The sequence below is a fragment of the Hemitrygon akajei genome, unplaced genomic scaffold (genome assembly GCF_048418815.1).
Source record: "Hemitrygon akajei unplaced genomic scaffold, sHemAka1.3 Scf000105, whole genome shotgun sequence".
Classification (NCBI taxonomy): domain Eukaryota; kingdom Metazoa; phylum Chordata; class Chondrichthyes; order Myliobatiformes; family Dasyatidae; genus Hemitrygon; species Hemitrygon akajei.
Window position 1 is genome coordinate 986,558 of NW_027331991.1, and position 26,177 is coordinate 1,012,734.

The following is a 26,177-nucleotide window of genomic DNA, read 5'->3' on the forward strand; positions in this document are numbered from 1 at the left end:
TGCTCAAAGGAATCTTAACCAAGTTTTGGTGCTAATAATAGTTTTAAAGTCCTGCTGGAAAAACTATAGTGGTTCAGGACAAGATGTCATGGTGCTATGTGTGAGATTGCATTGTTCAGGTTGTCAGAGTGTTTCTGTCAGAGTGCTATCGATGCAATGCTCCTCAGACAGGATGAAGAGATCATTACTCCCCAATGCCATTCGGCTTTACAATTCAACCGCCAGGAGTAAGATATGTTAAAGTGCCGGGGTTGATTGTATTTAATGTATTTAAGTAAACTACTTAAGAAACTTTTCAAAAGCTATTATTAATGCTTTTTGAGAGAGTGATTTAGATGCATGTCATATTTTTACTGAGTTAAGTATTGTATGTAATTAGTCTTGCTACAACAAGTGTATGGGACATTGGAAAAAAAATGTTGAATTTCCCCATGGGGATGAATAAAGTATCTATCTATCTATCTGTATAGACACAAATCATATATTGCCATAGGTGTCAATGCCAGGCGATGTTCACCCGAAAGGAGACGGTGAGAATCAGGTGTGACTGAGAAATCTGTATAATCCAGTGACGAGAGGAATAGAAGTCTCATCGTCAGGAGAAATGATTCAGCCCACACCGCTGTAACACTTGTCCATTACTCTCCACAGTGCCACCAGTGATAGCAGGACCAAAGCAGTGGGCTCTGTCTGCTCAACCTGGCTTGCATTCCGTAGACTCATCACTCCCGGTCCAGGACACAAAATTGGTTCCTAAAAGGGAATTGCCTGCAATACGGAGAAGAAATACACTGGAGAATCCCGGTCCAGTGCACAATGCATGGAGAGCGGAAATGGACATTGTGTGATTGTGGGTGGATGGGTGCAGGTGGATCCGGCCATGTCACGTGTTCAATGGATAGGCCCAAGATGTTTGGAAGTGTTCACCTCAGTTGAAAAACAAAACAGTGTTCTGCTTTAAACCCCAATTAATGTTTGACCCTCCTGTTATTTTTTTTTGTTACAGAGCAGCAAAAACTGAAAACTCCTGTCCACAAAATGGGTCAAGGATCGAGCAGTGGAGGAGCTCCAGTGACGTCAACATCGGGAAAGGACACGGGTATGTTGGCGAAGTAATTTAATTTATAAATACTCTGCGGATTCTCCGTCTGGGTTTAATTCAATAATGGCAATTCTCAAAATATTTGTGAAAACTGAGCAGAGATGAGAGAGAGAGTTAACATTTCAGGGGGAAACACAGACACACGTGGAAGGAGTACAGTTACCGTCTGCTCCTGCTCCTCTGACAGATTGTGATGCACATTAAAATAGCGAGTTACTCCAGAAGACAAGACATTCTGCAGATGCTGAAAGTTTTGGGTGAAACAAAGACACACAAAATATTGGCAGTACTCAGCAGGTCAGGCAATCATCCATGGAGAGGAATAAACAGTTAACGTTTCAGATCGGGACCACAAGGAATAGAAAGTATTGCAGCAATATCTAGAATTTCTGTCCCGTCATCACCAGTCCGATGAAGGGCCTTGGCTCGAAACATTGATTGTTTATTCTCCTCCATAGATGCTGCCTGGCCTACTGAGCACCTCCAGCATTTTGTGAGAAATCCCAGAGATTTGCTGAGGAAGGGGTTGACCAGGCAGGCAGACAGTAACCCAGAGCAAAGCGGCGGTGATGGGCAGTACCAGGAGAGTGATGGTGATGGGTTACTATATTCTCAGGAATTAGCAGAGTCCTTTCAAAACAGATGTGGCCAAAGCAGAGTTCATAAGGTTGAAACATGATCTCTGTTTCCATCAACGGTTGTAATTTGCGTCGGGCGGTTAAGTTGTTGAGCCACGAGGATCTGACCAGGTAAATACTGGCACTGTGACAGAGAACACAGTGAGGCACAGGGAAACATCTTTGCTAGTGGGACAGCTTTCAATGAACTTTTTGAGGAAAGAGGCAAAGAGCTGGCGAGTTTGAGGAAAGTGGTCACACTGCTCTGGGGCCTGCAACTACAGATCTCCACCGGAGTCTGAGTGGAGGAGGGGGCGATCTGGAGAGTGGAAATAAAAATTTATATTTCTTCACACCAAAAAAGTCAAAACCTTCCCTTGTCAGCCACTGCCCCCTCCTGAACAGCCTCACCCTTAACTATTTTCTAAACTCCCCCAGTTCCTGCAGATTATCTTTTCTTAGAGTGGGACGTCCACTGAAGTTCCAGTCACAGAATAGTAATAATAGCATCACTTTAATTAGAAAAGCAGGTAACATCCCAACTGGTCTGTTCATCCACAGAGCAGCAGATGAACCCCGCTGTGTTCACATCTGCACTCCCTAGTGCAAACACTGCTACAGTGTCAGAGAGGGTGAGACTGGGGGACATATTCCTCAGCTCAGTCCACAGAAGCTGAAATTCCTGTCTGCCGGTGTTGTGTGATAGACACTGTGGAAGGGTGAGATGGGAATTAGGACAGGGAAACTGAGGGTTGTGGGATCACGGCAAGGAAGGTGGAAAGGTCTGAAAATATCTATAAATAATATTGCAATTAGTTAAACTGTGACCATCTGGATGGGAAGCTCACTACATCCATAAGCCCATCATGTCTGTGAAAATGGAGCCCAGGGCGGTGCATGGGATGAAAGATTGTAAGGCTTCATCATCGCAGACTGAGTTGGATCACTCAATTACACATTTAACAGAGGAGAGAGTGTAGGAAAGACAAATATCACAAAACATATTAATATTGCATCAGACCATGTTTTATCTGATTATTCAAAGCTCTTAACAGAAATATAGGGAATCTCGGCCAAAACCCTGGTTCAGTCTCTCTCACTTACAGGAACAAATCCCAAAGATGATAATTTAAACTTGGTGCCGGAGATAGACCAATCAGGAAGTTTACAAACTACACACGTCTCTGTCACTTCTGTTAATGCTGATCCGGTCCACATCCGGTCAATGAAACCCCTCGGTTTCCCCCCACCATGGGTTTGGTAAATCGCTGCAAGCTTGTTCGTCACTATTCCTCATGTTGTTTGCCCAGGGAACAGGTACGACAGTGAAATTCCCACACCCATTTCTGAATATGAAACAGATACACTCCCTGATTATTGAAGAACATCATTTCTACCACTGTCACATTCTCTAAAGTGAATATGTCCACAATCACTATTTTCCTACACTCCCTATCACAGCCAAACACATTGAATGGAGACCTCACACACCCCTGACAGGGTCCTGACACATTGTGAGACCCCACACACCCCTGACAGGGTCCTGACACACTGTGAGACACCACACACCCCTGGCAGGGTCCTGACACACTGTGAGACACCACACACCCCTGGCAGGGTCCTGTCACACTGTGAGACCTCACACACCCATGACAGGGTCCTGACACACTGTGAGACCCCACACACTCCTGACAGGGTCCTGACACACTGTGAGAACCCACACACCCCTGGCAGAAACCCTGTCTTTAGTCTCCAGTTTGCTGTCCAATAGGTGTTCGATAATGTCTTTAATTTTCCCCATTTTCCTTCACAGAACTGAGAGTGATCACCGAGCTCCTGGCAATCTGTGACGATTTTCAGCTGCTGCAGTTGACGGACTTCTACCGGGACAGGCTGGAGCAGGCGATGGAAGGAGGGGTGCACGGAGTGAGCCTGGCGTTAACGGCCAAGAATCAGTTCAGCGGAGAGGAACATCGGGTGAATGGGAGGGAGAATGGGTTTGAATTTTCACACATCACAGGACTGATGGGTGTTGCAACTCTAATTCATCAGGATATCAAAGCATAAAAACAAATCACCATAAAGTATATATAATTCTTAAATATGTGAATCTCAACCAATGATGAAAGAGTTCTAAATACCCCTGCTGGCGGCTCAATTTTCAGAGGGAGACGAGTAGGCAACAGTTCTATGATGTTGCAATAAACGAGTTTAAATACAGCAGGACTCTTTATTTCGGTAATGCTGTACAGTGTGACAGCAGGATGACAGTGAGAACTGGGGCATTATCAATGGATGCCACAGGAGCTCGAGTGTGTTCTGTTCTGGGTGAAGATAATTGTGTTACAATCTGTAATTGCAAGGCTTATTCAGAAAGTAAGGAGGCATGGGATCCAAGGGGACATTGCTTTGTGGATCCAGAACTGGCTTGCCTACCGAAGGCAAAGAGTGGTTGTAGACGGGTCATATTCTGCATGGAGGCCGGTGACCAGTGGAGTGTCTCAGGGATCTCTTCTGGGACCGTTCTCTTCGTCATTTTTATAATGACCTGGATGAGGAAGTGGAAGGATTGGTTAGTAAGTTTGTGGATGACACAAAGGTTGGAGGTGTTATGGGTAATGTGGACCGCTGTCAGAGGTTACAGCAGGACATTGATAGGATGCAGAAAACTGGGCAGAAAACTGGCAGATGGAGTTCAACCCAGATAACTGTGAAGTGGTTCATTTTGGGAGGTCAAATATGATGGCAGAATATAGTATTGATGATAAGACTCTTGGCAGTGTGGAGGATCAGAGGGATCTTGGGGACCGAGACCAGAGGACACTCAAAGCAGCTGCGTGGGTTGACTCTGTAGTTAACAAGGCGTACGGTGTATTGGCCTTCATCAATCGAATAATTGAATTTAGGAGCCGAGAGGTAATGTTGCAGCTTTATAGGACCCTGGTCAGAGCGTACTTGGAGTACTGTTCTCATTTCTGGTCGTCTCACTACAGGAAGGATGTGGAAGCCATAGAAAGGGTGCAGAGGAGATTTACAAGGATGTTGCCTGAATTGGGGAGCATGCCTTATGAGAATAGTTTGAGTGAACTCGGCCTTTTCTCCTTGGAGCAACGGAGGATGAGAGGCGACCTGATAGAGGTGTATAAGATGATGAGAGGCATTGATCGTGTGGATAGTCAGGAGCTTTTTCGCAGGGTTGAAGTCGTTGCCACAAGAGGACACAGGTTTAAGGTGCTGGAAGGTAGGTTCAGAGGATATGCCAGGAGTGTTTTTCACTCAGAGAGTGGCGATTGCGTGAATGTGTTGCCGGCAAGGAAGGTGGAGGCGGGTACGATAGGGTCTTTTAAGAGACTTTTGGATAGGTACATGGAACTTAGAAAAATAGAGGGCTATAGGTAAGCCTAGTAATTTCTAAGGTAGGGACATGTTCGGCACAACTTAGTGGACCGAAGGGCCTGTATTGTGTTGTCGGTTTTCTATCTTTCAATGCAAAGAGTGTGGATTGGGGAATACTGCCGTGTTGTAAAGTGTAATCACTGAATAAACCTCCACTGGAAAAGGCAAAGGAAAGGCATCAGGTGTCAGCCGGTAATCCGCTGTCATGTTGGACACTGGCGGACTGAGGAGATGAATCACATCATATTTTCTGCAACTTCTCTGAGACTGCTCACTCTGTTATAAAACCCTCCTGACCAGGTTCACACTGAATGTCCCTCCGTGTACACGAATGTAAAGTCCATGTTCAGACAGGATCAGCACCCGTCCGGGTGACTGCTCAGTGTGATCCCGTTACAGAGCACATCATTTACTTCTCATTCTCTGTGTGAATCTGTCAGTCCCCAATATGTTCTCCGTTACTCTTCACAGAAAATCTCTGATCTCGCTGATAAGGGAGAGCGGGCGGACAGTTCTAAACTCCTCCTGAGCCTGGTGATGGAGAAAGGCTCCCGCGCCCCGAGGGTGATGTGGGAAACCTTTGTGAAAATGCGGATTGGTATCCCAACGTTAGACAAAGTACTGAAGGAAATCCAGATGTATGGTGAGATAATATCAGAGATTAATTTAAATTTGAATCACATCACAGCACACTTCAAAATATTACAAAAATGATTTCCTCAATTTGTTTAAATTCAAACAAGTTGTGAACCTTCCCATCCACTAATTCGTGCTCAACTTTTACTAAAGTTTCCCAGTGAGCTGAAAGGTAAGTGAACGTTCATTGAACATTGAAGAGTATAACACAGGAATAAGCCATTAGGTATATAATATTGTGCCGAAACGGATATGAAATAAATCAAACATGCCCAAACTCTAACCTCTCCTTCCTACACCATGTCCACATGCCCCCATCTTCCTTACATCCATGTGCTTATCAAAATGTCTCTTAAAAGCTTCTACCACCTTACCAGACAGTACCTTCCAGGCAGCCACGATTCTGTCATTTTTAAAAACAGCTGTCCCTCACATCCCCTTTCACTCTATACCCCCTCACTTTCAATATATTCCCTCCGGTAATAGATACTTAAACTGTGGGAAATCGATTCTCTCTGTCCACACTATCTATGCCTCTCAGAATCCTGTCAGCCTGTCAGAGCCCCCCTCCGCCTCCGATGATCCAGAGAATGTAATCTAATTTTACCCAGCCTCTCATGATAGCACATGCCCTCTAAACCAAGCAGCATCCTGGTAAATATCTTCTGCTCCCTCTCTAAAGCCTCAACATCCCTCCGGTAGTGGGGCCATTGGAACGGTACGCAGTGGCCCAGATGAGGCAGAATCAGTGTTCATAAAGTTGAAACTTGACTTCTGTTTCCACCAACGGTTGTATTTTGACTCAGGTAATGTTAGGTATCTCACAACATTCAAACTGTCTCGGTTTATCGCTGCCTGTCAGTTTCTGAGGCACCATTTGCCCGTTGAAGGCAAGTTTCTGAAGTAGGTAAACGCAGGTGTAATTACTGAGAACTGAATGCCTCCAAAGCTGATCCAAGTTGGAACTGCACGCAATACTCCGAATTAGACCTCGCGAACGACCCATACGACTCCAACATGACACGCCAATTTCTCTGCTCAACAGAGACGAGAAAATCTGCAGATTCCGGTAATCTAAGCAATGCACACAAAATGCTGGAGGATCTCAGCAGGTCAGTCAGCAGCTATGGGAATCAATGTTTCTGGAAGCGTCCCGGCCTAAAACGTCGGCTGTATAAACATCTCCTTAATTGCTGACTGCCTGCAGAATTTCTCCAGCATTGTGTGTGCCTATCCTCAACAGTTAGATTTATAACATCCTTTGCATCAAAGCTTTCTTTACAACCCTATCTCCACGTGACACTACTTTCAATTCATTAAATTCCTTTGGGTTGTATCTACTTTCTCAGTGCACTCTGCACTGTCCTGTCTTTCACTGTGTAATTCCTTCCCTGACTTGTCCTTTCAAATTGTAACACATTAGTGCGTCTATTTCGGATTGTGTTCCGTCACCTGCTGCACAGAATCCCCATCTTTAGGCTCCAGAGAGAAATTTACTGACCTATAGGTGTTCGGTATTGTCTTTAATTTTCTCCATTTTCTGTCACAGGTCCAGGCTCAGTGATCACCGAGCTCCTGGCAAGCTGGGAGGATTGCCAGCTGCTGCAGTTGACGGATATCTACCGGGACAGGCTGGAGCAGGCGATGGAAAGAGGGGTGCACGGACTGAGCCTGGCGTTAACGGCCGAGAATCAGTTCAGCGGAGAGGAACATCGGGTGAGTGGAAGGGAGAATGGGTTTGAATTTTCACACATCACAGGACTGATGGGTGTCGGAACTCTCACTCATCGGATAGTAAAGCATAAAAATATTTCACAAATAAATGTATATAATTCTTAAAACTGTGAATCAGAAGCAATGATTGAAAGAGGTGTAAATACCCCCAGTGGCAGCCGAATGTTCAGAGCAAGAGGAGCGGGTAACAATTAAATGAGGTTGCAATAAATGAGTTTAAATAGGTATAGAAACATACAAAAACCATTGCCGGCAGCCCATTCCACGCACTCACCACCCTCTTGTGCCAGCCTTTTCAGCCCTGGGAAAAAGCCTCTGACTATCCACACGATCGATGCCTCTCATCATCTTATACACCTCTATCAGGTCACCTCTCATCCTCTGTCGCTTTGAGGAGTAAAGGCCCAGTTCACTCAACCTATTCTCATAAGACGTGCTCACCAATCCATGCATCATCCTTGTAAATCTCCTCTCCACCCTTTCTATGGCTTCCACATCCTTCCTGTAGTGAGGCGACTAGAAATGAGCACAGTACTCCGAGTGGGGTCTGACCAGGGTCCGATATAGCTGCGACATTACCTCTCGGCTCTTAAATTCAATTCCATGATTGATGAAGGCCAATACACCGTACGTCTTCTTATACACAGAGTCAACCTGCCCAGCTGCTTTGAGTGTCCTATGGACTCGGACCACAAGATCCCTCTGATCCTCCACACTTATCATTATATTATATTTATATTTAAACACCATCTGCCACTTCTCAGCCCAGTTTTGAATCCTATCAGTGTCCCGCTGTAACCTCTGACAGCCCTCTACACTATCCACAACACCTCCAACCTTGGTGTCATCAAATACGGTAGGAAATTTTATTTTGGGAAGACCGTGCAGCGTGACGGCAGGATGGCCGTGAGAACCAGGGCATCATCTGTGTATGCCACAGGAGCATTAGTGTGTTCTGTTCTGGGTGGAGATGATTGTGTTTCAATCTGGAATTGCAAACAGTGTGAATCGGTCAATACTGCCATGTTGTAATATGTAATCTCTGAATAAAGCTCCACTGGAAAAGGCAAAGGAAAGGCATCAGGTGTCAGCCGGTAATCCGCTGTATGTTGGACACTGGCGGACTGAGGAGATGAATCACATCATCTTTTCCGCAAACTTCTCTGAGACTGCTCACGCTGATACAATAACCTTCCTGATTTCTTTCATCTGTGATGGTTATTTTCTGATTTCTGTTTTGCTCCGTCAAATCCAGTGAGGAATTATTTATGGATTTGGAGCCACGTCAATGAAGCGGTCACAGACCAGCCAGGATCTCATTGACTGGTGGACCAGGATCACGGTGAATGTCCCTCCGTGTGCTCTGCACTCAGAATGTACAGTCCATGTCCAGACAGGATCAGCACCCGTCCGGGTGACTGCTCAGTGTGACCCCGTTACAGAGCACATCATTTACTTCTCATTCTCTGTATGAATCTGTCAGTCCCCAATATGTTCACTGTTACTCTTCACAGATAATCTCTGATCTCACTGATAAGGGAGAGCGGGCGGACAGTTCTAAACTCCTCCTGAGCCTGGTGATGGAGAAAGGCTCCCGTGCCCGGAGGGTGATGTGGGACACCTTCGTGAAAATGCGGATTGGTGTCCCAACGTTGGACAAAATACTGAAGGAAATACAGATATATGGTGAGATTATATCAGAGATTAATTCAAATTTGGATTGAATACAGCACACTTTAAAACTTTACAAAAATGATTTCCTCAATTTGTTTAAATTCAAACAGGTTGTGACCTTTCCCATCGACCAATTCCCGCTCAACTTTTACTAAAGCTTCTCAGTGAGCTGAAAGGTAAGTGAACATTCATTGAACATTGCAGAGTATAACACAGGAATAAGCCGTTAGGCAAGTAATATTGTGCCGAAACAGCTAAGAAATAAATCAAACAACCCTGAAGTCTAATCTCTCCTTCCTTCACCATGTCCACATGCCTCCATCTTCCTTACATCCATGTGCCTGTCCAAACGTCCCTTAAAAGCTTCTAATAATTTGCCTCTACCACCTTACCAGGCAGTGTGTTCCAGGCAGCCACGACTCTCTGATTTAAAAAATAAGCTGTCCTTCACATCCCCCTTCATTCTACACCCTCTCACCTTCAATATATTCCCTCCGGTAATAGACATTTCAACCGCGGGAAACCGATTATCTCTGTCCACTCTATCTATGCCTCTCGTAATCTTGTCATCCTGTGTCAGAGCTCCCCTCGGCCTCCGATGATCCAGAGCAAACAATCTAATTTCATCCAGCCTCTCATGATAGCACATACCCTCTAAACCAGGCAGCATCCTGGTAAACCTCTTCTGCTCCCTCTCTAAAGCCTCAACATCCCTCCGGTAGTGGGGCGATCGGAACGGTACGCAATGGCCCAGATGTGGCTGAAGCGGAGTTCAAAAGGTTGAAACTTGACCTCTGTTTCCATCAACGGTTGTAATTTGTGTCGGGCGGTTCAGTTGTTGAGACACGAGGATCTGACCAGGTAAATACTGGCACTGTGACAGAGAACACAGTGAGACACAGGGAAACGTGTTTGCTAGAGGGAGAGTTTTCACAGGACATTTTGAGGAAAGAGGCAGAGAGCTGGCGAGTTTGAGGAAAGTGGTCACACCACGCTGGGGCCTGCAACTACAGATCCCCACCGGAATCTGAGTGGAGAAGGGGCGATCCGGAGAATGGAAAAAAAACTTATATTTTTTAACAGCAAATAGTCAAAACCTTCTCTTGCCAGCCACTGCCCCCTCCTGAACAGCCTGATCGTTAACCATTTTCTAAACTTCCCCAGGTCCCGCAGATTATCTTTTCTTAGAGTTGGGCATCCACTGAAGTTCCAGACACAGAATAGTAATAATAGCATCACTTTAATTAGAAAAGCAGGTAACATCCCAACTGGTCTGTTCAATCACGGAGCAGCTCTCACCAGAAATACAAGGAATCTTGGCCAGAACCCTGGTTCAGTCTCTCTCATTTACGACAACAAATCCCAAAGATGATAATTTAAATATGGGACCAGAGATAGACGAATCTGGAAGTTTACAAACTACTCACGTTTCTGGGACCACTGTAAATATTGCTCCAGTCCACACCCGGTCAATGAAACCCCTCAGTTTCCCTGAACACGGGTTTAGTGAATCGCTACAAGCTTGTTCATCATTGTCCTTCATCCTGTTTACAGAGGGAACAGACACGACAGGGAAATTCCCACACCCATTTCTGAATATGAAACAGATACAGTCCCTGATTATTGAAGAACATCATTTCTGCCACTGTCACATTCTCTAAAGGAAATATGTCCAGGATCAGTGTTTTCCTACGCTCCCTATCACAGCCGAACACATTGAATAGAGACCCCACACACCCCTGACAGGATCCTGTCGCACAGTGAGACACCACACAACTCGGGCAGGGTCCTGACAAACAGTGAGACACCATAAAACACTGACAGTGTCCTGACACAATGTGAGACGCCAGACATGCCTGGCAGTGTCCTGACACACCATGAGACCACACACAAATCTGAGAGGCTCCTGAAACACGTTGAGACACCACACACCCCTGACAGGGTCCTGACACTCTGTGAGACCCCACACACCCCTGACAGGGTCCTGACACTCTGTGAGACCCCACACATCCCTGGCAGGGTCCTGACACACTGTGAGACCCCACACACCCCTGACAGGGTCCTGACACTCTGTGAGACCCCACACACCCCTGACAGGGTCCTGACACTCTGTGAGACCCCACACATCCCTGGCAGGGTCCTGACACACTGTGAGACCCCACACACCCCTGACAGGGTCCTGACACACTGTGAGACTCCACACACCCCTGACAGGGTCCTGATAGACTGTGAGACCCCAGAAATCATTGACAGCATCCTGAAACACTGTGAGATCCCAGACACCCCTGACAGGGTAAGATACACTGTAAGACCCCACACACTCTGACACGGGGTTGACACACTGTGAGACCACTCACACCACGGCAGCTTCCTAACGCACAGGGAGACGCCACACAACGATGGTAGGGTCCCGACACACTGTCAACCCCCACACACTGTGAGATCCCACACATCCATGACAGAGTCCTGACACAATGTGAGATCCCACACGTCCATGACAGGGTCCTGACACAATGTGAGAACCCACACACTCCTGACAGGGTCCTGACACACTGTGAGACACCACACACCCCTGACAGGGTCCTGACACAATGTGAGATCCCACACACCCCTGACAGGGTCCTGACCCACTGTGAGACCCCACACACCCATGACAGAGTCCTGACACAATGTGAGAACCCACACACCCGTGACAGGGTCCTGACACACGGTGAGACCCCACACACCCCTGACAGGTTCCTGACACACTGTGAGACCCCACACACCCCTGACAGGGTCCTGACCCACTGTGAGACCCCACACACCCCTGACAGGGTCCTGACCCACTGTGAGACCCCACACACCCATGACAGAGTCCTGACACAATGTGAGAACCCACACACCCCTGACAGGGTCCTGACACACTGTGAGACCCCACACACCCCTGACAGTGTTCTGACACACTGTGAGACCCCACACACCCCTGACAGGGTCCTGACCCACTGTGAGACCCCACACACCCATGACAGAGTCCTGACACAATGTGAGAAACCACACACCCGTGACAGGGTCCTGACACACTGTGAGACCCCACACACCCCTGACAGGGTCCTGACACACTGTGAGACCCCACACACCCCTGGCAGGGTCCTGACACACTGTGAGTCCCCACACACCCCTGACAGGGTCTTGACACACTGTGAGACCCCACACATCCCTGACAGGGTCCTGACACACTGTGAGGCCTAACACACACCTGTTAGGTTCCTGACACACTGTGAGACACCACACATCCCTGACAGGGTCCTGACACAATGTGAGATCCCACACACCCCTGACAGGGTCCTGACACACTGTGAGACCCCACACACCCCTGACAGGGTCCTGACACACTGTGAGGCCTAACACACACCTGTTAGGTTCCTGACACAATGTGAGAACCCACACACCCCTGACAGTGTTCTGACACACTGTGAGACCCCACACACCCCCTGACAGGGTCCTGACCCACTGTGAGACCCCACACACCCATGACAGAGTCCTGACACAATGTGAGAACCCACACACCCGTGACAGGGTCCTGACACACTGTGAGACCCCACACACCCCTGACAGGGTCCTGACACACTGTGAGACCCCACACACCCCCTGGCAGGGTCCTGACACACTGTGAGTCCCCACACACCCCTGACAGGGTCTTGACACACTGTGAGACCCCACACATCCCTGACAGGGTCCTGACACACTGTGAGGCCTAACACACACCTGTTAGGTTCCTGACACACTGTGAGACACCACACATCCCTGACAGGGTCCTGACACAATGTGAGATCCCACACACCCCTGACAGGGTCCTGACACACTGTGAGACCCCACACACCCCTGACAGGGTCCTGACACACTGTGAGGCCTAACACACACCTGTTAGGTTCCTGACACAATGTGAGAACCCACACACCCCTGACAGTGTTCTGACACACTGTGAGACCCCACACACCCCTGACAGGGTCCTGACCCACTGTGAGACCCCACACACCCATGACAGAGTCCTGACACAATGTGAGAACCCACACACCCGTGACAGGGTCCTGACACACTGTGAGACCCCACACACCCCTGACAGGGTCCTGACACACTGTGAGACCCCACACACCCCTGGCAGGGTCCTGACACACTGTGAGTCCCCACACACCCCTGACAGGGTCTTGACACACTGTGAGACCCCACACATCCCTGACAGGGTCCTGACACACTGTGAGGCCTAACACACACCTGTTAGGTTCCTGACACACTGTGAGACACCACACATCCCTGACAGGGTCCTGACACAATGTGAGATCCCACACACCCCTGACAGGGTCCTGACACACTGTGAGACCCCACACACCCCTGACAGGGTCCTGACACACTGTGAGGCCTAACACACACCTGTTAGGTTCCTGACACACTGTGAGACCCCACACCACTTACATGGTCCTAACACACAGAGAGACACCACACACTCCTGACAGGGTCCGAACACACTTTGAGTTTCAGTCACAGAGTGAGACACCACACACCCATGACAGGATCCGATTAAAAGTTTATTCCACAGAAGAAAATGACAGTTATGACAGTCGTGGGAGATTGTTCGGTACAGGACAGTCGTCGCTCAGTAAACTACAAGGGAAATAGTGACCTTCACAGCACCGTTAATGTGGAAATGTGATGATCGGATTTTTATCTAGACCAGGCCTCCCTGTCCATTTTGGGGTCTGTTAATCAAATTTATTTTACTGTAGGAACATCCATTGACGAATCCATTAAGGCAACTGCTTTGAGCTAACTCTTGTGTGCTTAAATACTGAGTTCTGAGTTGAGGCATCTAACAGTTTGTCCACTGTCTGTTCCCATGGAAGATGTTCAACAGAAACACAAGGAGACTCTGCGGGCACAAACTGAAACACTGACAGTGAACACGATCCTGATGAGGGAGAAGGTGAAGGTTTTCCAGCTGGTTGATCGATACGCTGAGCTCACGGTCATTTCTACTGTTCGAGATCGGAGACTGGTGGAACATGAGCTGCTGGCAAGAGGCAGAGACCACGAGGAGTGGAGAGAGAAACATCTCCGTGGAGAGCTGGAAAAAATCCGGACTGATCAGTTGTTCCAGAGCAGGTTTTCCCAAAGTTACTCCACATCTGGGAGTTCGGCAGCAATGGCCGGAGTCCCAGGGATCGGGAAAACAACGATGGTTCAAAAGATTGTTTATGACTGGGCCATGGGGAAAATATACCAACAGTTCCAGTTTGTCTTCAGTTTCAAATTCCGGGATTTAAACTCCATTAACAACAGAATAAACCTGAGGGAACTGATTCTGGGTCAGTATCCTTACTTTGGGAATTTACTGAGAGAGGTCTGGAAGAACCCAGAGGGACTGCTGCTTATATTCGATGGTTTGGATGAATTCAAACACACAATAAATTTTGCTGACAGTCGGAGAGATACAGAACCCAAGCACCAGTGCCCAGATCCCGAGTGGCGGTGTGAAGTGTCTGACATTGTGTACAATTTAATCCAGGGCAAGCTGCTCCCAGGGTGTTCAGTGCTGGTGACCACCCGCCCCACTGCGTTACATTTATTAGAAAACGCTCAGATCGGTATCCAGGCTGAAATCCTGGGATTTTCTGGTGAGGAACGGAAGAAATACTTCATCAGGCATTTTGAAGATCAGACAGTGGCGGAAGCTGTTTTCAAACATGTGAAGGAGAACGAGATCCTGTACACCATGAGCTACAACCCCTCCTACTGCTGGATCCTCGCTCTGGCACTGGGCCCCTTCTTCACAAAAAGAGTCAGGGACCCGCAGCGAGTTCCCAAGACCATCACCCAACTGTACTCCTACTATATTTACAACATCCTGAAAAACCACGGCCGTGAGATTGAGAACCCCCGTGATGTGTTTCTCAGGGTTGGTCAGATGGCCTTCAGAGGAGTGTCCGAGAAGAAGATTGTGTTTACAGATGGAGATTTGATCAACTACAATCTGCAGCCTTCCCAGTTCCTGTCCGGGTTCCTGATGGAGCTTTTGGAGAGAGAGGATTCTGCCCGGAGCGTGGTGTACACATTCCCACACCTCACCATCCAAGAGTTTGTAGCTGCAGTCGCACAATTCCTGAATCCACATCTCGGGGATATCCTGATATTCCTCACTGAAGTGCACAACACGAGAGATGGGCGATTTGAGGTATTTCTCCGTTTTGTTGCTGGACTCTCCAACCCAATGACAGCTCGGGGCCTGGAGGAGTTTCTGGGTCCATTTCCTCATCAAACAACCTGCCGGGTGATTGACTGGGTGAAGAACGAGGTTAAACGTCAGAGTGGAAACACAGAGAGTGAAGCTGGTCAAAGGAGCCTCCTGAACACATTGCACTACCTGTTTGAGTCTCAGAATCGTGGACTGGCTCAGGCCGCACTGGGATCTGTGGAAACACTTTCATTCAGTGGAATGACACTGACCCCGATTGACTGCGCTGTCCTGTCTCATGCCATCGGACTCTGTGATACAATAAAACACCTCGACCTGGGGAAATGCCGCATTCAGTGTGAAGGAATCCAGCGGCTGGGACCCGGGCTGCACAAGTGCCAGGAGTTGAGGTAACTTGATTTATCTCTCACTCTGAACTGTGAAACTGTCTCATTGTGCTGTTTCAATGTAAAGTAATTTTGGTAAATTTGTAGTAAATCAGATTGTGATGAATTGTGACAAATGACCAGGGGATTGGTCAGTAATTCCCCCAGGACGGGAGGGTTCTGTGGTTCCTTGTGAAGGGATGTTGGAGACTTCATCAGATCAGTGGACAATGACCATTGGTTTAATGGTAGTAAATCACAGGAATGGCCGTGTTTCTCGCTGCCAGTGACACGTCCATTGACAATGTTCCTTCTCACTGTTACTGACACCCAGACTGACACTGACTGCAGCAGGTGGGTCAGAGATTCACACCCCCTTCCCGGTGAGGGACAAGAGACCGTCAGCAGACTGTCCCAGTGAGAAGGAAAGAAATACCATTGTGAGATTGTCCTCCCCTGCCCTTCCCCGTGTGTGACTTTGCTCACTTCCAGATACGCAAAGAGCGAGGGCGCATCTCCTCTGGGTCTCTGTTCAGACCCAACACACACGTACAAAAAATTTCTGCATCCTCTCGTCTTGTAGGATTATCGTTTACCCTTGGAATCCTCCTGTGGGACCTCTCATCCCAATCCCCCTTCCATTCTTTGGAATCTCGCCCCCATCCCCATTCCTCCTGTGGGCTCTCTATTATTCTTTCCTCATCCTCCTGTGGAATGTCTTTTCCACACAACCCCCCCCCCCTTCCTGTGAGATCTCTCTTCCCCATCCCCCTTCCCCTTGTGGGATCTCTCCTCCCCATCCCTCTTCCTCCTGTGAGGTCTCTCTTCCCCATCTCCCTTTCACCTATGAGATCGCTCTTCCCCTTCCCCCATCCTTCTATGGATTTCTCTTCCCCATCCCTTCCTGCTGTTGGAACTCTCTTCCCCATACCCTTTCCTCCTGTGGGATCTCTCTCCCCCATCGACTTCTTCCTGTCGGTCTCTCTTTGGCATGCCCCATTGTCCTGTTGAATTTCTCTTCCCCAACCCACTTCCTCCTGTGAGATTTCTCTTCCCAATCCCACACCCTCCTGTGGGAACTCTCTTCAACATCTCTACTCCTCCTGGCCGATCTCTCAACCCCTTCCCTCTTCATCCTGTTTAATCTATCTCTATATCCCCCTTCCTCCTGTGGGATCTCTCTTCCCCATCCCTCTTCCTCCTGTGGGAACCCTCTTCCCCATCCCCCTTCCTCCTGTGGGTGCTCTCTTCCCCATCCCCCTTCCTCCTGTGGGATCTATCTTCCCCAAACCCCTTCTTCTTGTGGGATCTCTCTTCCCCATCCCTTTTCCTCCTGTGAGATCTGTCTTCCCCATCTCCCTTTCATCCTGTGGGATTTCTCTTCCCCATCCCCCTTCCTCCTGTGGGATCTCTCCTCCCCATCCCTCTTCCTCCTGTGAGATCTCTCTTCCACATCTCCCTTTCATCTATGAGATCGCTCTTCCCCATCCCCCTTCCTTCTATGGATTTCTCTTCCCCATCCCTTCCTGCTGTTGGAATTCTCTTCCCCATACCCTTTCCTCCTGTGGGATCTCTCTCCCCCATCGACTTCATCCTGTCGGATCTCTCTTTGGCATGCCCCATTGTCCAGTGGGTTCTTTCTTCCCCATCCCCCTTCCTCCTGTGGGATTTATCTTCCTCATCCCCCTTCCTCCTGTGGGATCTCGCTTCCGCATCCCCTTCCTCCTTTGGGATCTCTCTTCCCCATCCCCATTTCGCCTGATGGAACTCTCCTCCCCATAGAATCATAAAATCATAGAACACTACAGCACAGAAAACAAGCCATTCGGTCCTTCTAGTCTGTACCAAAACCTTATTCCGCTAGTCCCATTGACCTGCTCCCAGTCCATAACCCTCCAGTCCTCTCCCATCCATGTATCTATCCAATTTATTCTTAGCTTAAGAGTGAGTCCACATTTTCCACAGCAGATGGCAGCTCGTTCCACAATCTCACCACCCTCTGAGTGAAGAAGTTCCTCCTAATGCTCCCCATAAACCTTTCCCCTTTCACACTGAAGACATGTCTTCTCATATTTATCTGTCCTAATCTATGCCTATTCGCATTTACCCTGTCTATATCCTCATAATTTTGTAAACCTCTATCAAATCTCTCCTTATTCCTCTATGCTCGAAGGAATAAAGTCCTAACCTGTTCAATCTTTCCTTGTAACTCAACTCCTGAAGACCTGGCAACATCCTAGTAAATCTCCTCTGCACTTTTTCAAACTTACTGATATCCTTCCTATAGTTAGGTGATCAGAACTGCACACAATACTCCAAATTTGGCCTCACCAATATCTTACACAACATCACCATAACATCCCAACTCCTATACTCAGTACTCTGATTTATGAATGCCAGGATGCCAAAAGCCTTCTTTACAACCCTGTCTACCTGTGACGCCACTTTCAGGGACTTATGTATCTGAACCCCCAGACCCCCTCTGTTCCTCCGCACTCCTCAGTGCCCTACCGTTTATCGTGTATGTCGTACCTTGATTTGTCCTTCCAAAATGGAACACCTCACACTTGTCTGCATTAAATTCCATCTGCCATTTTCTGGCCCATGTTGCCAGTTGGTCCAGATCCCTCTGCAAGCTTTGAAAGCCTTCCTCGCTGTCCACAACGCCTCCAATCTTAGTGTCATCAGCAAACTTGCTGATCCAATCTATCACACTATCATCTAGATCATTGATATAGACAACAAACAACAATGGTCACAGCACAGATCCCTGAGACACACCACTAGTCACAGGCCTCCAGTCTGAGAAGCAATCATCCACTACCACTCTCTGTCTTCTCACACACAGCCAATTCGAATCCAGTTTACAACCTCTCCATGGATCCCTAGTGTCTGGACCTTTAGAACTAACTTATTACGTGGGACCTTGTCAAAGGCCTTACAAAAGTCCATGTAGACAACATCCACAGCCTTTCCTTCATATGCATTCTTGGTAACCTCCTCGAAAAACACTACAAGATTCATTAAACACGATCCACCACACACAAACCCATGCTGACAATCTTTAATCAGCCCTTGGCTGTCCAAATTCTTGTATATCCGATCTCTCAGAACACCTTCCGATAATTTACCTACTACTGATGTCAGGCTCACTGGCCTGTAATTACCTGGTGTACTTTTGGAGCCTTTTTCAAACAACGGAACAACATGAGCTACCCTCCAATCCTCCAGCACCGCACCCGTGGCTGAGGACATTTTAAATATTTCTGCCAGGGCCCCTGCAATTTCTACACTAGTCTCTCTCGAGGTCAGAGAAAATATCATGTCAGGCCCAGAGATTTATCTACCTTTATAAGGCAGCAAGCAGCTCCTCCTCTTTAATCTCTATATGTTCCATGACACTACTGTTTGTTTGCCTTAATTCCATATCCGCTATGCCAGTTTCCTGAGTAAACACCGACGCAAAAACCTGTTTAAGATCTCCCCCATCTCGTGAGGCTCCACACACAGACGACCACTCTGATCTTCTAGGGGACCAATTTTGTCCTTTACTATCCTTTTACTCTTAATATACTTGTAGAAACCCTTTGGGTTTACCTTCACATTATCTGCCAAAGCAACCTCATGTCTTCTTTTTGCCTTCCTGATTTCCTTCCTTAGTATTCCCTTACATTTTCTATACTCTTCAAGTACCTCATTTGTCCCTTGTTGCCTATACCTGCTGAACACCTACTTAACCAGATCACCAATATCCCTTGAAAACCAAGGTTCCCTATGCCTGTTAACTTTGCCTTTAATGCTGGCAGGAACATGCAAACTCTGCACTCTCAAAATTTCACCCTTGAAGGCGTTCCACTTACTAAACACATCCTTGCCAGAAAAAAAACTTAACCCAATCCACTCTTCCCATATCCTCTCTCTTTTCCACAAAATTGGTCCTTCTCCAATTCAGAACCTTAACTGGTGGATGAGTCCTATCCTTATCCATAACTATCTTGAAATTAATGACATTATGGTCACTGGACCCAAAATGTTCGCTTACACATATTTCTGTCACCTGACCTGTCTGATTCCCTAATAGGGGATCAGGTACTGCACACTCTCTCTCATTGGTACCTCAATATATTGATTTAGAAAACTTTCCTGAACACATTTGACAAACTCCACGCCATCTAACCCTTTCTCAGAGTGGGCGTCCCCGTCAATATGTGGAAAGTTAAAATCCCCTACGATTACAACTTTCTGTTTCTTACATTGGTCTGCTATCTCTCTACAGATTTGCTCCTCCAATTCTCGCTGCCTATTGGGTGGTCTATAATACAACCCTATTCATGTGGTCACACCTTTTCCGTTCCTCAGCTCCACCCATATGGCCTCTATAGACGAGCCCTCTGGGCTGTCCCATCTACGCACAGCTGTGATATTCTCCCTGACTGGTAATGCCACTTCTCCCCCTTTCATCCCTCCGCCCCATCACCTCTGAAACAACATGAAGCTGCCAGTCCTGCCCCTCCTGCAAACCAAGTCTTACTAATAGCAATAATGTCGATATCATTATCGTGCCAATCCACGCACTAAACTCATCTGTCTTACCTACAATACTCCTTGCATCAAAATAGATGTACCTGAGAACATTTCTATCATGTACAAACCATTGATATCTGTCTATACAAGCAGTCCTCGCATGACCCTTATCCTCCTCCACCTCACTATCTGCTCTAACACTCTGGTTCCCCTGCCCCTGCAAACTAGTTTAAAACCCCCGGAGCAGAACTTACTAACCTACCGGCAAGGATGTTAGTCCCCTCCAGTTCAGGTGCAAACTGCCCAATTCGAACTGGCCCCACCTCCCCTGGAAGAAAGCACAATTATCCAGAAACATGAACCCCACCCTCATGCACCATCCCCTCAGCCACGTATTTAGCTGCATTATCTTCCTATTTCTAGCCTCACTAGCACGTGGCACGGGTAGCAATCCACCTGGGGGATCTCACTTTCCCATCCCCCTTTCATCCTCTGTGCTCTCTGTTCCCACTCCACCTTCCTTCCAACTGTTGGAACTCTCCTCAGCATCCAACTTCCTCCTGTGGGATCTCTCATCCCCATCCCCCTTCCTGCCGTGGGATCCCTCATCCCCATCCCCCTTCCTTCTGTGGGATCTCCCTTCCCCATCCACCTTCCTCCTGTGGGATCCCTCTTCCCCATCCCCCTTCCTTCTGTGGGATCTCCCTTCCCATTCCGTCCTGCTGTGAGATCTCTCATCCCCATCCCCCTTACTGCCGTGGGATCTCTCTTCTCCATACACCTTCCTCCTGTGGGATCTCTCTCCCCCATCGACTCCTTCCTGTCGAATCTCTCTTTGGCATGCCCCATTGTCCTGTGGAATTTCTCTTCCCCAACCCCCTTCCTCCTGTGAGATTTCTCTTCCCAATCCCACATTCTCCTGTGGGAACTCTCTTCCACATCCCTCCTCCTCCTGGCAAATCTCTCAACCCCTTCCCGCATCATCCTGTTTAATCTCTCTCTATATCCCCTTCCTCCTGTGGGATCTCTCTACCCCATCCCCCTTCCTCCTGTGGGATCTCTCTTCCCAATCCCCCTTCCTCCTGTGGGATCTCTCTCCCCCATCCCCCTTCCTCCTGTGGGATCTCTCTTCCCCATCCCTCTTCCTGCTGTGAGATCTCTCTACCCATCTCCCTTCCTCCTGTGGGCTCTCTGTTCCCTATACACCATCCTCCTGTGGGATCTCTCATCACCAGCTCCCTTCCTCCTGATGAATCTCTCTTCCCCATCCCCATTCCTACAGTGGAATCTCTCTTCTCCACCTCCCATGCTCCTGTGGGATCTCTCTTCCGCATCCCCTTTCACCCTCTGGGGCCTCTGTTCCCATCCCACTTCCATCTGTTGGATCTGTCTTCCCCAACTCCCTTCCTCCTGTGGGATTTAAACTCCCCGCCCCTTTCTTCCTGTGGGATCTCTCTTCAATATCCCATTTCCTACAGTGGGATCTCTCTTCCCCATCCACCTGACCCCCGTGGGGGCTCTGTTTCCATCCCTCCACTTCTTACGGGATCTTGCTTCGCCATGTCCCTTCCTCCTGTACATCTCTCTTCCCCATTCCCCATCCTCTTGTGGGATCTCTCTTCCCCATCCCCCTTCGTTCTGTGCAATCTCTCTTCCCAATCCCCTACATCAGATGGGATCTCTCTTCCCCGTCCCCCTTCCTCCCGTGGCATTTATTTTCCCCATCACTCTTCCTCCTATGGGATCTCTCCTACTCATCCCCCAACCTGCTGTATGATCTCGCTTCCCCACCCACTTCCTCCTGTCCCATCTCTCGTCCCCATGCCTGATCATCCTATGGGATCTGTATTCCCCATTCCCATTCCTTCTGTGGGATCTATTGTCACCACCCCCCTTCCTTCCGAGGGATTGCTCTTCCCCATCCCACTTCCTCCTGTGGGTCATCATAATGCCCCCTCTTCCTGTGGGATTTGTCTTGTCCCTCCACATGTATCTCTCTTCCCCATCCCACATCCTCCTGTCAGATCTCTCTTCCCCATTCTCCTTCCAACTGTGGGATATCTCCTCCCCACCATCTTTCTTCCTAGGGATATATCTTCCCCAATCCCCTTACTTCTGTGGGATCTCTATTCCCCATCCCCTTCCACCTGTGCACTCTCTGCTCCCCATCAACATCCTGCTGTGGGATCTCTCTTCCCCATCCCCCATCCACCTGTGGGATCTTCCTTCCTCATCCCCCTTCCTCCTGTGGGATCTCTTTTCCCCATCCCCCTTCCTCCTCTGGGATCTCTTTTCCCCATCCCCCTTCCTCCTGTGGGATCTCACTTCCCCATCCCCCTTCCTCCTGAGGGATCTCTCTTCCCCATCCCGCTTCCTCCTGTGGGATCTCTCTTCCCCAACCCCCTTCCTCCTCTGGGAACTCTCTTCCCCATCCCCCTTCCTCCTGTGGGATCTCTCTTCCCCATCCCCCTTCCTCTGGTGGGATCTCTTTTCCCCATCCCCTTACTCCTGTAGGGTCTTGTTTCGAATACCTGCCACTTCCTGCCGGATCTCTCTTTGGCATGCCCCATTGTCCTGTGGAATTTCTCTTATCCAACCCCCTTCCTCCTGTTGGGTCTCTCTTCCTCATCCGCCTTCCGCCGGTGGGGTCTCTCTTCGCCATCCCCCTTCCTCCGGTGGGATCTCACTTCCCCATCCCCCTTCCTCCGGTGGGATCTTTCTTCCCCATCCCCCTTCCCCCGGTGGGATCTCTCTTCCCCATTCCCCTTCCTCCGGCGGGGTCTCTCTCCCCCATCCCCCTTCCTCCTGTGGGATCTCTCTTCCCCATCCCCCTTCCTCCTGTGGGATCTCTCTTCCCCATCCCCCTTCCTCCTGTCTGGTCTCTCTTCCCCATCCCCTTTCCTCCTGTGGGATCTCTCTTCCCCATCCCACTTCCTCCTGTGGGGTCTCTCTTCCTCATCCCCCTTCCTCTGGTGAGATCTCTCTTCCCCATCCCCCTTCCTGTGAGATCTCTCTTCCCCATCCCCCTTACTCCTGTGGGGTCTCTCTTCCTAATCCCCCTTCCTCCGATGGGGTCTCTCTTCCCCATCCCCCTTCCTCCTGTGGGATCTCTCTTCCCCATCCCCCCTCCTCCTGTGGGATCTCTCTTCCCCATCCCCCCTCCTCCGGTGGGATCGCTTTTCCCCATCCCCCTGTGAGATCTCTCTTCCCCATCCCACTTCCTCTGGTGGGATCTCTCTTCCCCATCCCCCTTCCTCCTGTGGGATCTCTCTTCCCCATCCCCCTTCTCCTAGTGGGATCTCTCTTCCCCACTCCTCTTCCTCCTGTGGTTCCTCTGTTCCATGTCCCCACTTCCTGAGGTATCTCTCCTACTCATCCGCCTTCCTCCTGTATGATCTCTCTTCCACGTCCCCTCCCCCTTCCTATCAGATCTCTCTTCCCCATGCTCCTTCCTCCTGTGGGATTTATCTTCCCCACTCCCTTTCTTCCTGTGGGATCTCTTTTCCCCATCCCACTTCCTGCTATGTAATGTCTCTTCCCTGTCAGATTTATCTTCCCCACCAGCTTTCTTCCTCTGGGTACTCTCTTTCCCATCCTCTTCCTTCTGTTGGACATCTCTTCCACATTCCACTTCCTCCTCTGGGCTTTCTTCCGCAACAACTTCCTGCTGTTGGATCTCCCTTCCCCATCACCTTCCTCCTGTGGGATCTCTATTCCCCTTCCCCTATCCTCCAGTGGGATCTCTCTTCCCCATCCACCTTCCTCCTGTGGGATCTCTATTCCCCTTCCCCCATCCTCCAGTGGGATCTCTCTTCCCCATCCACCTTCCTCCTCTGGGAACTCTCTTCCCCATCCCCCTTCCTCCTGTGGGATCTCTCTTCCCCATCCCCCTTCCTCCGGTGAGATCTCTTTTCCCCATCCCCTTACTCCTGTAGGGCCTTGTTTCGAATACCTGCCATTTCCTGCCGGATCTCTCTTTGGCATGCCCCATTGTCCTGTGGAATTTCTCTTCCCCAACCCCCTTCCTATTGTGAGATTTCTCTTCCCAATCCCACATCCTCCTGTGGGAACTCTCTTCCCCGTCCCCCTTCCTCCTGTGGGGTCTCTCTACCCCATCCCCCTTCCCCCTGCGAGTTCTTTCTACCCCATCCCCCTTCACTCTGCGAGTTCTCTCTTCCCCTTCCCACATCCTCCTGTGGGATCTCTCTACCCCCTTCCTCCTGTTGGGTCTCTCTTCCTCATCCGCCTTCCGCCGGTGGGGTCTCTCTTCGCCATCCCCCTTCCTCCGGTGGGATCTCACTTCCCCATCCCCCTTCCTCCGGTGGGATCTCACTTCCCCATCCCCCTTCCTCCGGTGGGATCTCTCTTCCCCATCCCCCTTCCCCCGGTGGGATCTCTCTTCCCCATCCCCCTTCCTCCTGTGGGATCTCACTTCCCCATCCCCCTTCCTCCGGTGGGATCTCTCTTCCCCATCCCCCTTCCTCCGGTGGGGTCTCTCTCCCCCATCCCCCTTCCTCCTGTGGGATCTCACTTCCCCATCCCCCTTCCTCCGGTGGGATCTCTCTTCCCCATCCCCCTTCCCCCGGTGGGATCGCTTTTCCCCATCCCCCTTCCTCCTGTCTGGTCTCTCTTCCCCATCCCCCTTCCTCCTGTGGGATCTCTCTTCCCCATCCCACTTCCTCCTGTGGGGTCTCTCTTCCTCATCCCCCTTCCTCTGGTGAGATCTCTCTTCCCCATCCCCCTTCCTGTGAGATCTCTCTTCCCCATCCCCCTTACTCCTGTGGGGTCTCTCTTCCTAATGCCCCTTCCTCCGGTGGGGTCTCTCTTCCCCATCCCCCTTCCTCCTGTGGGATCTCTCTTCCCCATCCCCCCTCCTCCGGTGGGATCGCTTTTCCCCATCCTCCTTCCTCCTGTGGCGTCTCTCTTCCCCATCCTTCTGTGGGATCTCTCTTCCCCATCCCTTTTCTCCTGTGGGATCTCTCTTCCCCATCCCCCTTCCTCCCGTGGGATCTCTCTTCCCCATCTCTCTTCTATGAGATCGCTCTTCCCTATCCCCTTCCTCATGTGATATTTATCTTCGACACCCCCTTTCTTCCTGTGGGATCTCTCTTCCGCATCCCCCTTCCTCCTCTGTTACCTCTTTTCCCCCTCCCCTATCCTCCTGTGGGTCCAATGTTCCCATCCCTCACTCTTCTTGTGGGATCTCACTTCTACATCCCCATTCTTGCTTTTGGTTTGCTTGTCCACCCAACCTCCTCCTGTGGGCTCTTTCTTCACCATCCCCCTTCCTTCATTTGCAGCTCTTTTCCCATTCCCCTCTTCCTGTGGCATCTGTCTTTCTTATCTCCCTTCCTCCTGTGGGATCTCTTTTCCCCATCCCGTTACTCCTGTATGGCCTCGGTTCGAATACCCGCCACTTCCTGTCTGATCTCCCTTCAGCATGACTCATCCTCCTGTGGAATTTCTCTTCCCCATCCCTTTTCATCCTGTGGGATCACTCTTCCCCATCCCGTTACTCCTGAATGGCCTCGGTTCGAATACCCGCCACTTCCTGTCAGATCTCTCTTTGGCATACCCCATCCTCCTGTGGAATTTCTCTTCCCCATCTCCCTTCCTCCAGTGAGATCTCTCTTCCCCATCTCCTTTCCACCTGTGGGATCTCTCTTCCCCTTCCCACATCCTCCTGTGGGATATCCCTTCTCCATCTCCCTTCCTCCTGTGGGAGCTCTCTTCCCATTCGCCCTTCTGCCTGAGTGAACTCTCCTCCCCACACCCCTTCATAGAATCATAAAACACCAGCGCACAGAAAACAAGCCATTCGGCCCTTCTGCTCTGTGCCGAAACTTTATTCCACTTGTCCCAGTGACCTGTACCCAGTCCATAACCAGACCTTCCCCCATCCA

At 49.5% G+C, this 26,177-nt stretch overlaps 1 protein-coding gene across 1 annotated transcript in view; it reads left to right on the top strand.

Annotated features, from left to right (window-relative positions):
* Positions 1-936: 936 nt before the first annotated feature.
* LOC140723231 (NACHT, LRR and PYD domains-containing protein 3-like) overlaps positions 937-26,177 on the top strand; it is a 64,896-nt gene continuing 39,655 nt past the window's right edge. The window contains exons 1-7 of the mRNA XM_073037832.1: positions 937-1,099; positions 3,533-3,696; positions 5,587-5,758; positions 7,301-7,467; positions 9,000-9,171; positions 9,270-9,335; positions 14,037-15,364. Coding sequence (XP_072893933.1) covers positions 1,039-1,099; positions 3,533-3,696; positions 5,587-5,758; positions 7,301-7,467; positions 9,000-9,171; positions 9,270-9,335; positions 14,037-15,364 — 2,130 coding nt within the window. The 5' untranslated portion in view covers positions 937-1,038. The remainder of the gene's footprint in view (positions 1,100-3,532; positions 3,697-5,586; positions 5,759-7,300; positions 7,468-8,999; positions 9,172-9,269; positions 9,336-14,036; positions 15,365-26,177) is intronic.